This window comes from Drepanopeziza brunnea, assembly GCF_022702325.1.
Source record: "Drepanopeziza brunnea f. sp. 'multigermtubi' strain 214-2 chromosome Unknown ctg13, whole genome shotgun sequence".
NCBI classification, from domain to species: domain Eukaryota; kingdom Fungi; phylum Ascomycota; class Leotiomycetes; order Helotiales; family Drepanopezizaceae; genus Drepanopeziza; species Drepanopeziza brunnea.
In genome coordinates this window covers 1-14353 of record NW_027094076.1, presented here as the reverse complement: position 1 = coordinate 14353, position 14353 = coordinate 1, and the positions used below count along the sequence as shown (strand labels likewise).

The 14353-nt window shown below is 55.5% G+C and overlaps 6 protein-coding genes across 6 annotated transcripts; 3 read left to right on the top strand and 3 right to left on the bottom strand.

Annotated features, from left to right (window-relative positions):
• Window positions 1-238: 238 nt before the first annotated feature.
• On the top strand, window positions 239-3168 carry L3040_007342 (uncharacterized protein; the record flags this gene model as incomplete). The annotated part of the gene is made up of 8 exons (XM_066154816.1): window positions 239-867; window positions 923-1048; window positions 1099-1114; window positions 1166-1273; window positions 1322-1393; window positions 1445-1528; window positions 1572-2742; window positions 2885-3168. 8 exons carry the CDS (start codon window positions 239-241, stop codon window positions 3166-3168), a joined length of 2490 nt encoding a protein of 829 aa, XP_066010709.1.
• Window positions 3169-3702: 534 nt separating this feature from the next.
• On the top strand, window positions 3703-4353 carry L3040_007341 (uncharacterized protein; the record flags this gene model as incomplete). The annotated part of the gene is made up of 2 exons (XM_066154815.1): window positions 3703-3735; window positions 3898-4353. The coding sequence occupies 2 exons, from the start codon at window positions 3703-3705 to the stop codon at window positions 4351-4353; spliced, it is 489 nt and encodes a 162-aa protein (XP_066010708.1).
• An 879-nt stretch (window positions 4354-5232) lies between these two features.
• Window positions 5233-7260, bottom strand: L3040_007340 (uncharacterized protein; the record flags this gene model as incomplete). The annotated part of the gene is made up of 3 exons (XM_007296534.1): window positions 5233-6819; window positions 6908-7010; window positions 7103-7260. The coding sequence occupies 3 exons, from the start codon at window positions 7258-7260 to the stop codon at window positions 5233-5235; spliced, it is 1848 nt and encodes a 615-aa protein (XP_007296596.1).
• A 506-nt stretch (window positions 7261-7766) lies between these two features.
• Window positions 7767-8885, top strand: L3040_007339 (uncharacterized protein; the record flags this gene model as incomplete). Its single annotated transcript, XM_007296533.2, has 1 exon — window positions 7767-8885. One exon carries the CDS (start codon window positions 7767-7769, stop codon window positions 8883-8885), a length of 1119 nt encoding a protein of 372 aa, XP_007296595.2.
• A 688-nt stretch (window positions 8886-9573) lies between these two features.
• Window positions 9574-11617, bottom strand: L3040_007338 (uncharacterized protein; the record flags this gene model as incomplete). The annotated part of the gene is made up of 4 exons (XM_007296532.1): window positions 9574-9666; window positions 9733-9908; window positions 9968-11242; window positions 11326-11617. 4 exons carry the CDS (start codon window positions 11615-11617, stop codon window positions 9574-9576), a joined length of 1836 nt encoding a protein of 611 aa, XP_007296594.1.
• Window positions 11618-12164: 547 nt separating this feature from the next.
• Window positions 12165-14353, bottom strand: L3040_007337 (uncharacterized protein; the record flags this gene model as incomplete). The annotated part of the gene is made up of 1 exon (XM_066154814.1): window positions 12165-13980. A coding segment is annotated over one exon (1816 nt), but the record flags the coding sequence as incomplete, so codon positions are not given.

Below are 14353 nucleotides of genomic sequence, written 5' to 3'. Positions count from 1 at the left end.
CAGTGCCAGTCAGTCCCACCCCCATCCCGCTAGCTGCTGATCTCCTGTTGCTGCCCTTCCGTATTACTTAATCCAACGACCCCCCTTCGTACTTCTGCTCTACTTCTCCTCTCTTTCTGTTCCCTTTCGCTAACTTCATCCTTCAACCTCCAACCTCCACCATCTACAACTCACACACACCAATCCTCCCCTACCTCCCCTCCGAACCTCCACGCTGGCGACGACCGGGCCTCCTTCGATGAAGAAGGCTTCATCGAATCCCTCGTATACAGAACGCATCCGCTCTTGGGCCCGAACCAAAGCGCATGGCTCCTCGCCACTCGCCCCAGACACGAACCAGCCGACGCAGTCTCTCTCCATAAGCAATCCCCCTGCGACCACCGCGATCCAGGTCAGCTCCGGCCTCCAGAATGACACCACCAACATCCCTCCCTTCCCATCGCGCGACATCAACGGCCTCGCCCGCCAGTCGTCGAAACCGACGATCATCAACTCCACAGCCAATGCCTCGCTCGATAGCCCACCACCCACTTCACTTCCGGAAGTTGATGCCGCGGGGCTGGTCGTAAACAATGAACAAGAAATCAAGCCCACGAAAAAGAACGTTGCCATGCGATTCTGGCTCACCAGTAAATTCATCCTCTTGTCCAGCTACGCCAATCTCCTGCTGGTCGTTGTACCCGTCGGTATTGCCGCAAAGGCGGCCAACCTGAGCCCGGGCATCGTCTTTGCGATGAATGCCATCGCCATCGTTCCCCTGGCGGGTCTCCTCAGTCATGCTACCGAGAGCGTGGCCAAGAGGATGGGAGACACGATAGGTGCACTTATGAATGTTACGTTTGGTAACGCCGTCGAGCTCATCATCTTGTGCGTCTGTGCCAACCCAGGAGAATGGAATCTCGCTAACGCCCTCTCTCTCTAGCATGTATGTCCCTCTCAACAGAGATCAAGGCAAGAAAGAGCGAGAAGCCCTCTTAAAGGCATTATCAAATCAATCGCGTCCCATATCATCCGGCCTTTCATTTGTTCCCCACGTGTCTCCCCGTTTGTGATTTCCCTCAAGACCTATGCTCACTTTTTGTTTTCCCAACGATACAGTATCGCCCTCGCCAAGGTATGTCGATGCGACTCGCTTACGTCCTGGGATCTTGCTGATCCAACGCAGGGTGAAATCCGTATCGTCCAAGCTTCCTTACTCGGTTCGATTCTTGCCAATTTGCTCTTGATTCTAGGCATGTGTTTCCTGGTCGGTGGACTACGCTTTCGCGAGCAGGTACGTTGGCTCTCGGCAGCCGGGGTGTGATCGGGCTGACTGTTCCAGATCTACAACAGCACGGTCACGCAGATGAGCGCATGTCTCCTCAGTTTGAGTGTCATGAGTCTCTTGCTTCCAGTACGTACTCCAATGCGCCGGGCGGGCCAACCCCGACTGATGAACAACCAGACCGCTTTCCATGCGTCGTTCAGCGAAGAGAAGAAGGCCGATGCTACGCGAAAGGTCCTGCAAGTCAGTCGTGGTACCAGTGTGGTATGTACATCACTACCCCTGAAGTCCTCAGCTAACTATCCAGATCCTTCTCTTCGTCTACGTCCTGTACCTACTGTTCCAACTCAAGTCCCATGCGTACATGTACGAGAGTACCCCACAGCACATCATCGACGAGGAATCCGCCCCGGGCCCCGTCGCGCAATGGATGGAAACGTCCTCGGACGACTCATCTTCTTCGTCGAGCTCCGATTCTGATGGATCAAGCGGCTCGAACACTACTGCCAAGCGCTTCAAGCGTGTCATGAGAGGAGGTAGGCGGCGCCGCAAGTCGAGTTCCGGATCCAAGGAAACTGCTGAGCGCACCGTCCTCAGCCGGAACCCCTCTTTTGGCGACGGGTCACTGGCCACCGAGACTGCCGTCGACGAGCCACGCATCGGCCACCGCCTTGGTGCTATCGATGCTGGCGAAGAGGGTGACGATGAAGAACATAACCAACGAAGCCGCAAGATCTCGGTTGTCGATCGCATGTCGAGGCGGCAGGTCAGAAAGGAACGGAAGCGCCAGGAGAAGAACGATCGTAAGCGAGCTCGCCGACATGGCGACGACACCATCCCTGGAGGAGCCGTTATGACCGAAAAAGGCCCCGAGAGCAATGATGCACCTCATCGCGTCGACTTTGCGGTGGTCAAGCCCGAGCCCTCGGGACCGGGTGAGCCAACCGACTCTTCCCAGAAGCGTCCGTTCAACATCCGCAGCATCACGAGTATCCGTCCCCAGATCCCCAAGACTTTCTCCCAGAATGTCTTCACGCAGCCATCACCCGCTTCAGACCTTGACGCTGGCCCTATTCCACGAGTTCTTTATGGCATCCGCCGCACCAACTCGCTCCCCGACCGCCTTAACCAGCCTGTCTCTGGAGTTGCAGCCCCCAACACTCGGATCAGCCCTACCCGCGTTTCTAGTCTCGCCGGCGCCTCCAAGAGGGAGGCCGACGAGAACATCTCCCGTACGACAGCCATGTTTCTCCTCCTCATCTCGACTGGTCTCGTCGCTGTCTGCGCCGAGTTCATGGTGGACAGCATCAATGACGTCGTGGCTTCGAACTCTGGTGTCGGTGAGGCTTTTATCGGTCTGATCATTCTGCCCATCGTGAGTAACGCGGCCGAACATTTCACTGCGGTGACCGTTGCCCTTCGGAGAAATAAGATGGACCTAGCCATTGGCGTCGCGGTGGGGAGCAGCATCCAGATTGGTCAGTCCGTCCCGATCCCCCACGTGCAACGCCCGCCCCGGCAGGGGGCTGCGGAGCGCCCAATGACGCTCCGCGGGCCACTGCCGTGGAGGCCGTGCATCGGGTATCATGATGCATGATCGCTAATGATCCATGTTTCCAGCGCTCTTCGTGACCCCCTTCGTCGTTCTCCTGGGCTGGTGTATGGGCCAGGACATGAGTTTGTACTTCAGCCTTTTCGAGACCGTCTCGCTCGCCGCCGCGGCCTTTATCGTGAATTTCCTCGTCTTGGATGGGCGGAGTAATTACCTGGAAGGCGTGTTGCTTATGGCCGCCTACGCCATCATTGCCGTGGCTGCTTTCTTTTACCCGAATGCCGACCACCAGAGTAGTCTGGGCGGCAATCCGGACGCGACGAGCAAGATGATCAGGAGTCTGCTTGCTTAGGTAGGCAGGGCTGGGTAGGAGTGCTTAGGTAGGCAGGGTTGGGTAGGAGTGAGTGCGTATGAGAGAAGATTGTGGCTGGAGTGTACTTTGAAGGTACTCTGTTTGACTTTACCGGAGCACAATGCAAAACCCCAAAAAGGTTACTTTGAAGTAGCAGCAGTGGTTTCTCCTGATGCACTATTCGCGGCAAGTTTACTCACCCCTTGAAGGCGTGATTTGCATGATAAGAAGAAGTGCTCTGCTCAAGCACGTGCGGGTCAACGCCCCGTAACCGCGCGCGAACGCGAACGTGACTTCTGTCCGTTGACGCTTGCCGCGCGGCGTGCCTGCCCAGCCTTTTGCAACGGACGAGACCACGTCCGCCTCTTCTTCCTTCGTTGATTCTATCTTCTTCTTCCTTCGTCCATCCTCTCCGCTTCCTCTTCTTTTTCTATTTCTCATCAATTCAACAATACCGCATGCACGTTCTAACTATCACCGTCTCACCGGCACCCCTCATTGTGGTCTGAATACTCGTACGTACCCGTCGTCTTGATGTTGCGTACAGCGGATAAGACGGAACTGACCGTGAGAGCAGTCCGCTACACCGGCGGCGCGATCTGACCACCACTCGGTCAACGGGCCCCCCGATTCGGGTCGTCGACGCGGCCGCCGTCCGCGGGTCCCCCCAGGGCCGCCATGGAGTCACTAGGGGAGCGACGACGCAAAGCCAATGCCAATAAATTCTAGGCCAAGTGTCTGGCCACGCAAGCCGCCCTGCCCGAGCAAGAACGGATAGACGCGCCCACCCGAGATTGGGATGCGTTGGTGTATCCGCAGTTGAGTGATAGTCAGGAGAGTTTGATCGCGAATCTGAAGCAAACCTTCATAGATTTCCTCTCGAACGAGGATCTGCCGATCAAGCTATCCCCAGACGATGCTGCAAACTACTTCAAGAGAGGAGGAACGGTCGTTACCACCAAGCTGCTTCGAATGTTCTTGGAGTACATGGCCCAGAGCCGGACCGGGCTTCATCCCCGGGCCCGGGGCGCCTTGAACATCCAGACGGTGCACGCCTACGTCGATACATTGGGTGTGGCATTCCAGCGCGTGCAGAACCCTATCGACAAAGAGATCACTGCCGCTGCTCACGCCTGGATCGAGGTCTACCGGCTCCCTCGAGGAATGGTCGCACGCTACACGTAGTGTGAAAGTCTTGATTTGTATTCAAGTACGTTGAACTCCCTACCAGAGGGAGCTCGAGAGTTACAGTGACATAAGCGAGGTCCTCTTGGCTGGACCGACTATGCGAGTTGGTTGGTGCGGACAAGCGAATAAGATGAATCTGGCCATCGGTGTTGCGGTTGCTTCGAGTATCCCAATTGGTAACTGCACCAGCTACCGGTACTTCCCGTGTCGAGGCGATTCCGTCAACTTTACTCAGCCCTCTTCGTCACACCCTTCGTCGTCTCTCCTCGGCTGGGCAATGGGCCAGTCAATGTCCTTGTACTTCACTCTGTTTGAAAGCGTCTGTCTCTTCGTATCAGCTCTCATCGTCCAACTTCCCGATTCGCGACGGCCGCAGCAATCCTCTCGAAGGTGCGCTGCTTTGCGCGGCGTACGTGGTGATTGCGGTGGCGGCGTTCTTCTACCCCGAAAGCGAGGATCAGAGTAGTCTTGGTGGTGCGGATGTTGATGCCACGTTGAGGATGGTGAGGAGTATCGTCGGCTCTAGAAGCCTCACTGGAGGGATGTTGTTTTGGATGGAGGAGTCGGGGGTGGGTCGTCCTGGACGGGTTCGAACGCTTTCTGACAACTTGCTTCTCACATCGTGGCGTACAACGTCACGGCACTTTGGCTCTGGTGCAAGTATTTTGGCTTTTGCTTTCGATGATGGCCGTTTCCATAACCGCTTTCGATGTGATCGATCATGCACCGCCAGCATAACTAGCCAGCACAGCAGAATACAATTCTCTTCTCTCACTTTTGGTTTCCCTGCGAATCAAAAGTCCTCAATACTTTATACGTCGACTTGATCATTGACATTCCTTTTATTTTTTTGGATGATGAAAACGTACAGACGTCTCACGATACCATCTTCTCCTTCCCATGGACGAGCACATCCTCCCAATTGCCGGGCCTCTGTCTCCCACCCGGATACGCCTCATTCAACCACGCCTCGCACTCCCTCCCCCACCCCAGCAGCTGCAACTCTTCCCCCCACTCCCCCATCGCCATGATGCCCACGGGAACACGGCCCTCCCCCTGGACCGGCTCGACGTAGCCCACCGGACACGAAATGGCCGGATTTCCGCAGAAGTTCGCGAGCCACACGTACTCCATGTTACGGATACTCGTGTTCCCGTCCGTGATGCCGTACTTCAAATCTCCCTCGGCGGCAATGGGCCATCCGGGCATGGGCGTGGTGGGGGTGACGATGATCAGGCCCGGATGCTGCTGGTAGAGGAACGCGAGGTGCTGCATCAGCATGTTACGCAGTTGTTGCGCGAGAAGGTAATCTGCGGCTGGTGTGCGTGCGGCGATAGCCAGGAGGACCTGGTTGGCCGCGTTGAGGCCGTGAAGCCAATTTGACGGATTGGGAGGCGCGGCTCGGGCGACATTTGCCATTTCGCAGAGGATAGTGAAGGCGTGGGCGATCTGGCCTTCGGGCGCGTAGGGGATCGCGATGTCGATGATTTGGTAGCCGAGCTTCTCCTTGTAGTACGCCAGCACGTCGTTACAGAGTTTGAGCACTGAAGGCTCAGCACGATTGAACCATTCCTTGTAGATGCCGATGACTCTGGGACGGGATGGAGGTAGAGTAGGTACTTCGGGGAAGAGTGAGCATGTGGCATCCGAGGGGTTGGGCTGGGCCATGGTGCGGTAGGCAATCTCAAGGTCGGATATGGTAGCTGCCAGGGGACCGTTGACGGTGGTTGTACTTCCGAGGTCTTGGAGGCGATTATGAGACGGCTTCAGCCCGTAGACACCACAGAATGATGCGGGAATCCGGATGCTTCCGCCACCATCAGTGCCGACGACCAGGGGAACCAGACCCGCCGAGACCGCATACGCTGGACCGCCTGACGAGCCACCGGTGTAGTACTGATCATTGTGGGGGTTTCGAGGAGTTCCCCAGTTGGGATTGTTGTTGGTGGTGTCGGCTCCCATCTCATGCATATTGAGCTTCCCCAGAACAATGGCTCCTGCATCTTGCAGCATTTGGACAGGCCATGAAGATTTCTCGGCGGTAGGAAAGACCTCGTCGTTCCTTGCGCGGCCGTACGTGGACACATAGCCCGCCACGTCGGTGTCATCCTTGATCCCGGTGGGAACGCCGTCCAGAATTCCCAGCGGCGCTCCCTGTTTGTACCGGAGAGTCGAGGCTTTTGCAGCTTCAAGGACCGCGTCTACATTACAGTAGGTGAAAGCGGTAGCATGACGCGAGGGAGGTGGATTGGCGATACCCCGTTGGATCAATGGTAAAAGAGACTCGACCACGGCAAGAGGAGTGAGCTGGCCAGAGAGGTACAGGGCATGATACTCTGCGACTGTACGATAGCGGCCAGGGAGGTGCTCGGGGGGGACTGGGAATGATTTGGAGTCCAGTTTCTTGGTCTTGGTGACATTTTCACCCGCTTCCGCTCCCGATGCAATGGGAATGACTGTAGGCTGTTCGAATTGGATATCAGTCGTGTGATTTGAGAGAGGAATATGGAGTGGGTGAGGGTGGGTTGCTCAAACACCGCTTTCAACTTACATCCCATCGTCGAGCGTAATCCTTCAGATATGGCAAGCCGCGAAGACAATTGAAGCCGGCATTGGCCCAGAGCAAGTTTTGGATGAATGGGAGGCGGGACACACTGGGAGTGATCAGAGGTGTAGTGGATATATGTCTATTGTATATATAGAACGAACGGGTGTTGCCGTATCATGAAGGAGCCGGCCTACTTACATCCACGCACCGATGACCAGCAGCGGTCCTCGAAAGACGGGATTGGCATCGTCCTTCTTCTGGTACGGAGTGTGTGGACCCTGTACCGGTTGGGGATATCCGAAGAATTTAGGCTGTGAATGTGAATTTGAATCTGAATTCGTATTCGAATGGTCCATGGTGAACGTATAAATGTGTTACACAGATGGAATACTTCTATCTGATGGATATGTTGTTAGTCTCGCCAAACATCACCGTCCGCACCATCCCGATGGGTACTAGCTGGGCATTAGTCAGCAGGCTATCGACAACAAGCCCGACTCGACTACTTGGTAGCTCCGCTTCAATGTTTATCCGAACTTCCCCAGCCCCGCTGACATCACCGGCAGTGCATCACCAGTGAGCGTACATTTCACGGCCAAGTAGTCCTTCCATCATTCCTTTGACATTTTCTGGTTTTTGAGCTGCTTTCTTCGTCTTCCTCTTCGTCTCCCTCTTCGTCTTCCTCTTCCTCTTCCTCCCCTTCTTCTCCTTCTTCTTCCTTAGAATGTGCTTCGGTAGCAAGCTGAAAGGTGAAGAAGATCCATCATCCCGACTGAACAACAAATCCAGCGACCACCTCAACTCACGCCCAGTCTTCCTGGAATCCAAACCCACGGCGACCTCCTCCTCCCCACCCAACACGATGTCCTATCAACCTCCCGCCGCCCCCCCGCCTGGCTATGACCATGGCCATCACCAGAACCCGAGTTCAGAAGTCTACCCAGCGCCCTCAGGGCCACCACCCCGACCTCAAGCTCAAGCTCGAGCTCAAGAACAGTTCTCTGCCCCCCCTGGCCCTCCTCCATCGCACTTCCAACCTCCTCCAGGACCTCCCCCGAGCCATTCGCAGTCGCATCCGCAGTCCTACGATGCGCCGCCTCCTGGCCCGCCCCCACCACCCGAAGAACCCTATCATGACTGGCAGACTGCCGTTCCCGATACCTCCCTCCTCCCGCCTCCACCATCCATGGGCAACCAGCGCAGCTCGACCAACAACGCAACCGAAGAGCAAGCAGAGCTGGGAGAGATCTGGTGCACGCAGAACCCGATTCTGAGCCCGGTCACCTTTCCCCAGGCGGCACTCGAAGCTATCGACCGCGGCGATATTGGTGTCATTCGGCCGCGCGACTACAAGGGCAGTCTCGAACGACCAAGGCCGGGTGTCTGGGCTGGCAAGACGAAGCCAGATTCCCCGGACTCTTGCACTACCTCTACCGTACCCCTCTACTCCGTCATGGCGCATTCTCCCATGCGAACAGGGCGCGCAAAGTCGATATACTACGAAGTCAGAATCAACCCGCGTAATAGGGGGGAAGTCAGTCTCGCCATGGGCTTCGGGGCAGCGCCGTATCCCACATTCAGGCTTCCAGGCTGGCACAGAGGAAATCTGGCCGTCCACGGCGACGATGGCAGCAAGTTCATCAATGATCGCTGGGGCGGAAAGGACTTTACACAGCCGTTCAGAGCTGGCGATACCCTGGGCTTGGGAATGATCTTCACTGCGAGAGATCTGAATGCGCCACCTTCCTACTCTGCGCCTGCAACCACGCTGTCGACGAATCCCATTGATGTCGAGGTCTTTTTCACGAGAAATGGACGGAAGGACGGGGGCTGGAACTTGCACGAGGAGGGCGATGCGCAGGAAGATTTGCCAGTCACGGGGCTGGAAGGGTTTCACGACATCTACGCCATGGTGGGCACGTTCGAAAATGTGGAGTTTGAAATAGTCTTCAAGCGTAGCGAGTGGATGTACCAACCGTAGGACTATTTTCCGTGCGCTGGCGTTATCTGCAGGGGACTATATGGGCTCAAAACCGAATTGGCTGGGTCTGCTTTCTATCGACCTTTACAAATTCGATGCTATGGCAATGTTTCCCATAGTATTTTTCCACAGCCCGTCTTCGTCCCTCGGTTGAGTTAGGGCAGCTGCCAGCATATCTCAGGAGTTCGTGTATCTCTTATACCCCAAAGTATGTTTTCAATCACATAATCCCCCTACTGTTATGCTCCAAAATTGGCGAACTCAGTGAATAAAAAGAGCCAGGCGGCGTCGGAAAGCTATGGAGTTATAGATATGTGTATATGTGTATATGTGTATATGTGTATATGTGTATATGTGTATATGTGTATATGTGTATATGTCTATATGTGTATGAACGTGTAGTTGCCGCAGTAGACGTGATTGTTGGAGGATTCAAGATTTTATAGAATGATACCGGGCATGCGTGTAGGAAGTGATTTGCTTTCATCCGACGACGATGCCGGAACTGACGAGTGAAGTGAGTGAGACTGATTAAGCGAGGGGGGAGAGCTTGTTAGAACAACAAATCGAGTTCAGTAACTTTGCCTGCCCAGGCTTTGATTTCTACGGCAAGAGAATAGAGGATGATGACACCGAGTGGAAAGGCCTAAGAGGGTATATGCATTGTAAAAGCTAACATTCCGCCTACCTACCACTCCGCAACCTCTCCCGGCTTCGGCTTCTGGACCCTGACAACCTTGTCGCAGTTCAAAAGACATAACGGGTCGAATGCCATTTTCAGCTGCCAGCACCGTCAGTATCCCTCTGATGTTTACTGTGATCATACGAGACGAGAATAAGGACTTACCTTTCGCATCGCGTCCACCGTCGTCACCCCTACTTCATGATCCAGATAATCCCTCTTGACCATGCCCACGCCATGCTCGCCAGTAACCGTTCCCTCCATCTCTATAGCCCGCTTCACCATGCGATGCACGACTTCTTCCGCTGTTTTACGTTCAGCTTCGTTGTAGAGCATGATTGCTAAGTATCACCCTGTCAGCATGGGGTCTTCCTCCTCTTCCGCGCTCCAGCAAACTTACTATGAAAGTTCCCATCGCCGACATGTCCCACGATCGTGGCAAAGAGGCCGCTCTTCATGATATCTGCCTTCGTCTCTTCAATGATATCCGGTAATCTACTGATCGGCACGGCCACATCGCCCGTCCACACGCGATCCGAGGCCTTCTCTCGCATAGCCATCACGCTCCAAAGCGCCGTCTTCCTTGCAGCCCAGAGATCGGTTTGCTCCGAAGCCGTCTTTGCAAATTCAAATGTTTTGCTCCCCGTACCCTTAGCGAGCCGCTGAACGATCCCGATTTGCTCTTTGACGGCAGTCGGCGTCCCGGCAAATTTAAAAAACAGCGTCGGGGCTTCTGTCCACGTGCGGTCGGTCATCTTGGAGGCGTTCACGCATTTCATCTGCACATCATCCAGAATCTCAATGGCGGCAATCGGAACACCTTCGCTGACGACCTTGGCCACACAATCTGCGGCCTGCCTCACGCTTCCGAAGCTGCAAACCGCCACAGAAGTGGTGTTCGGCTTCGTCGTCACCTTCAGTACCGCTTCCGTGACCAGCCCCAAGGTTCCTTCACTCCCAATGAACATCTTTGTCAAATCATACCCGGCGCTGCTTTTCCTCGGCCGCTGTCGCGTCTTGATAATCGTACCATCCGCAAGCACAACCGTAAGACTCAACACCCACTCCCGCATCGTTCCGTACCGGTACGCATTCGTGCCGCTGCACCCCGTTCCCACCATACCGCCAATCATAGCGCCTGGTCCTGGATCTGGAGGGAAGAAGAGGTTGCTCGAAGCTAATTCCTCGTTCAAGGCTTCCCATCCCACGGCGGGTTGCACCACAACATCCATATCTTCTTTGTGTAGCTTCAGCACCTTATCCATGCGTCTGAAATCCACACAGATCCCTCCTCTCGTCGGCGCAAATTGCCCTTCGATACTGGTGCCCCCGGAGTAGCCAGTAACCGGTATATGACGTCTGTGGCAGACTTTCATGATCTCGCTGACTTCCTCCGTGCTCGCCGGATACACGATCAAAAATGGACGCTCGGTGTCTGCGTGGGTGTGCGAGCTGTAGTCGGAGCCTGCGTGTTGCTCGAGGTCTGCTTCGAGGGTTGAGACATTGTCCTTGCCTACGATTTCGGTGAAATCCGCCCATGCCGCCTCCATATTCGAGCCTGAGATGTCATGTTTAGGGGCTTTGGTCTGGGAGAGGGGGAGTGTTGAGGCGTTGGAAGGGGCGGGCGTGCTGAGGGTGCCCAAGTAGTAGCCTCCGATTGCTGTAGAGATGATCACTGCCTGGGCATTAGCGATGAGGCCTCAGAGGTCTATTAAATAGGACATGCATCAAGAGAGAGAAGGATATAGATGTACATACCAAATGTCAAGGCCGAATTCCTCCCACCCGCGCCTTCGTTCCTCTGCTTCTGAAATCGTGCCTGTTCTGCCCTCTCGCGCTCCAACCTCCCCGCAGCGCTCTCATACAGCTGCCCTTTGAAGGACGGCCTGCCCTGACCATGCAGATGCAGATTCCCTTCGGCGAGCTTCTCGGGCGATGGCCTCTCTGTGGACTCCCATCTGCGGCCTGCGACTCGGAGACAGTGAGCTTGGGCGGGTCGGCGCAGCGCCACGAGGGGAGCTCTTGATGAGGCGACGGCTCGAAACGCCATAGTTGCTGGCGGTGGTGTTGGTGCTGGGGTCGGCGACGACGGAGGTCAATTGACGTGGATATCGTTACATGTGTCCAGGAGGAGATGGTGAGCGTGGTGGAGAAGAGGGGGAGTGGGAGTGGGAGATGTAACTGAGTGATATTCTGTTATTTGTTGGGCACAACAAGTACTTCATACTTTACCGCCGGCCAGGGTACTCTGCAGAGCTTCCCCACATCCCATGAGCTTGATTGCGCCATTGTTGTAATTCTACTGTAGAAAGAAAGGAGAAAGTGTTCAACAAAGTGTGTTAAGAGCATGAGAAAGACTTTCGAGCTTCGGGTGGAGAGGCAAGCGCCTGAACGGGATATTAAATTGCTACTATCTGACAATGCCAGAGCAATCTCTACTTCTACAGGTAAGGGGGTGCAAAAAGTTGATAGCCGCTTGCCAACCGCAAATCGAGCACATTCATCCAGTCGCTCCAAACTCCTCCCATTCCCCAATTCCGGTAACACCATGCGCCTACGTTGCCCAGCCCAGCCCAGCCCAGCCCAGGACTGCCTGCCTACAACCCATTGAGCTGTCCATTGTTCTTCCACATGGAAACCAGAACCGAGAACACCGGCTTCACGCCCGCAATCGCAGCAAAGTACGCCTCCAGCTCGTCGTCCGCATCGATGGGTAGGGCCATCTCACTGCCATTGGGTGACTTGATGATCCCTTCAATGCGGAGAGCCACCGCGCCGGGGAACTTGACAGCAACCCGTTGACGCAGCTCATCGACGGAATTGGACGTCAACGTATCGACCCAGAGGCGAGACTGGGAAGCGACGTCCGAGTTGGGGTGGAGGCGGAAGTAGACGGCACACGATGATGAAGCGGGTTGGAAGGAGGCCGGAGCTGCGAATTGCTGCTCCAGATATTGCTGGTCGGCATACTGGCTCTGCATGCCGCTGTTCATCAACGATGGGTCGTTGGCGGCAGCGAGGAGGAGCGAGGGATCAATCTGCATATCGGTGTGGTCGAATTTGACCTGTGGGTGAGGCTGCGCATGGAGATCTTGGGCTTGAGATTGATGGTCCATCGGGCCTCCGGAATGAGATTGCGGCTGCGAGGCGTTCTGCATGTGGTTTTGCGCCTGGGCAAGAGCTGCTGCCCGCATGAGATTCTCGTCTGGTCCGCTTTGAAATTCCGGAGGAAAGTCGTCCATCCCTGGGTCTCGGCCGTGGTCCGCAGTAACGAAGTTCGAGTCGAACTTCTTCTTCCTCGTAGGATCACGCTTCGTCTGATCATCTCGCAGACGCTTCATGACATCCCGGCAGAGCACCTCCATAGCCTTGACTTTCTGTGCGTGCTGAGGATCCGCATCTCCGGGGGCGAGGATATTCTGTAGCAGTGGAGAGCCGTTGATCCAGGACGCCTTCAATTCCTTCCAATGCTCCTCGCCCGCCTCGAGCTTGCTGGTGAAGTGGTCCGCCTTGAGAGTTTGGTAGAATGCATTCCGCAGCTGGCGGGACTCCTCCGGGTTGACTCCCAGATAGTTCTTGGCTTCTGCAATGGTCATCCGCCGCTCCAGTGTCCGCATTCGCTTGGTGACATCGCTGCACACAACATCCAAGGCCAGCTTCTTTGCCTCCTGGTTCTCCTCGCTGACCCAGAGCACGCCTTGGAGATGCGGGCTCTCCTGCACCAGTCTGTCCTTCGCGGCCTCCCAGCGTTCTGGACCTGCGAGGGTCTTCTTGATAATATCGGCCTCTTCGCAGATCCGCTGAAATCGAGCCCGAATGTCGCGGTAGAGGCGGTTATCCAAGCTGAGGAAGGCTTTACTCTCGTCGATGGTCGTCTCGGAAGGGAATCGTGGAGGTCCGGGAGGGTCTGCCGGCAAGCCTGCCCAGCTCCGAGTGCGACGACGTCTCCTCCTCGAGGCCCATCGTTCGGCCGACTCGGCTTGCAGTTTCGCCATGCGTTCCTGTCTCTTGCGCATCACCTCGGGACTCAAGGGGGGCGAATCAGGCCGCGGTTCACGTTCCTGCGGCATGGACATGTCGCCCAACTGCTCGTCGTCCGCATCCACCTCGCCCATCTGCTCGCCTGGGTAGAGGGCGGCCTGGAGTTGATTCAGCACATCCTGATCCGAGTTCTTCTTGCTCTTCATGCCATTGGGAACGCGCAGCAGCCAGCGGTTCTTCGCCCGCACCCGCATCAGCTCGCGCTCCTTGATGTCGAAGCCCTCGTCGTTGAGGGTCTTGAGCATGTCGCGCTGCGAGGTATTGACATCCCACAGCTCCTTGACGCGCTGCACGAGGGCTTCATTCTTGTGGGCGGGATTCTGCTTGGAGGGGAAGTCCCAGCGCTTGAATTGGGTCTGGAAGGCACGCTTGCTGTGGTTGTCAGTCAGTCAGTGGGCGTGGCAGACGTGGACGATGTGTATGTAGGTAAGTATTGTGTGGAGGTATGGAGGTATGAAGGTATGGAGGTATGGTGGAGAGTTGAGGGGAGGAGAGTAGAGGGAGGAGAGGATGGACAGCGAAGAAGATGAGAATTGAGAAAGCGTCGGGAGAGGTGTAGAGGTAAGGAAAGGTAGGGTAGACTAGAGTAGAGTACGGCCGCGGATGTAAATGCATCTGCTGTACGGGGAGGTACAGAAACCCCCAATTTCACCCATACATATACATATACATATACATATATATATATATATAGGTAAACATATATGCATATACCACTCATATATAATATCACTCCCACACTCTC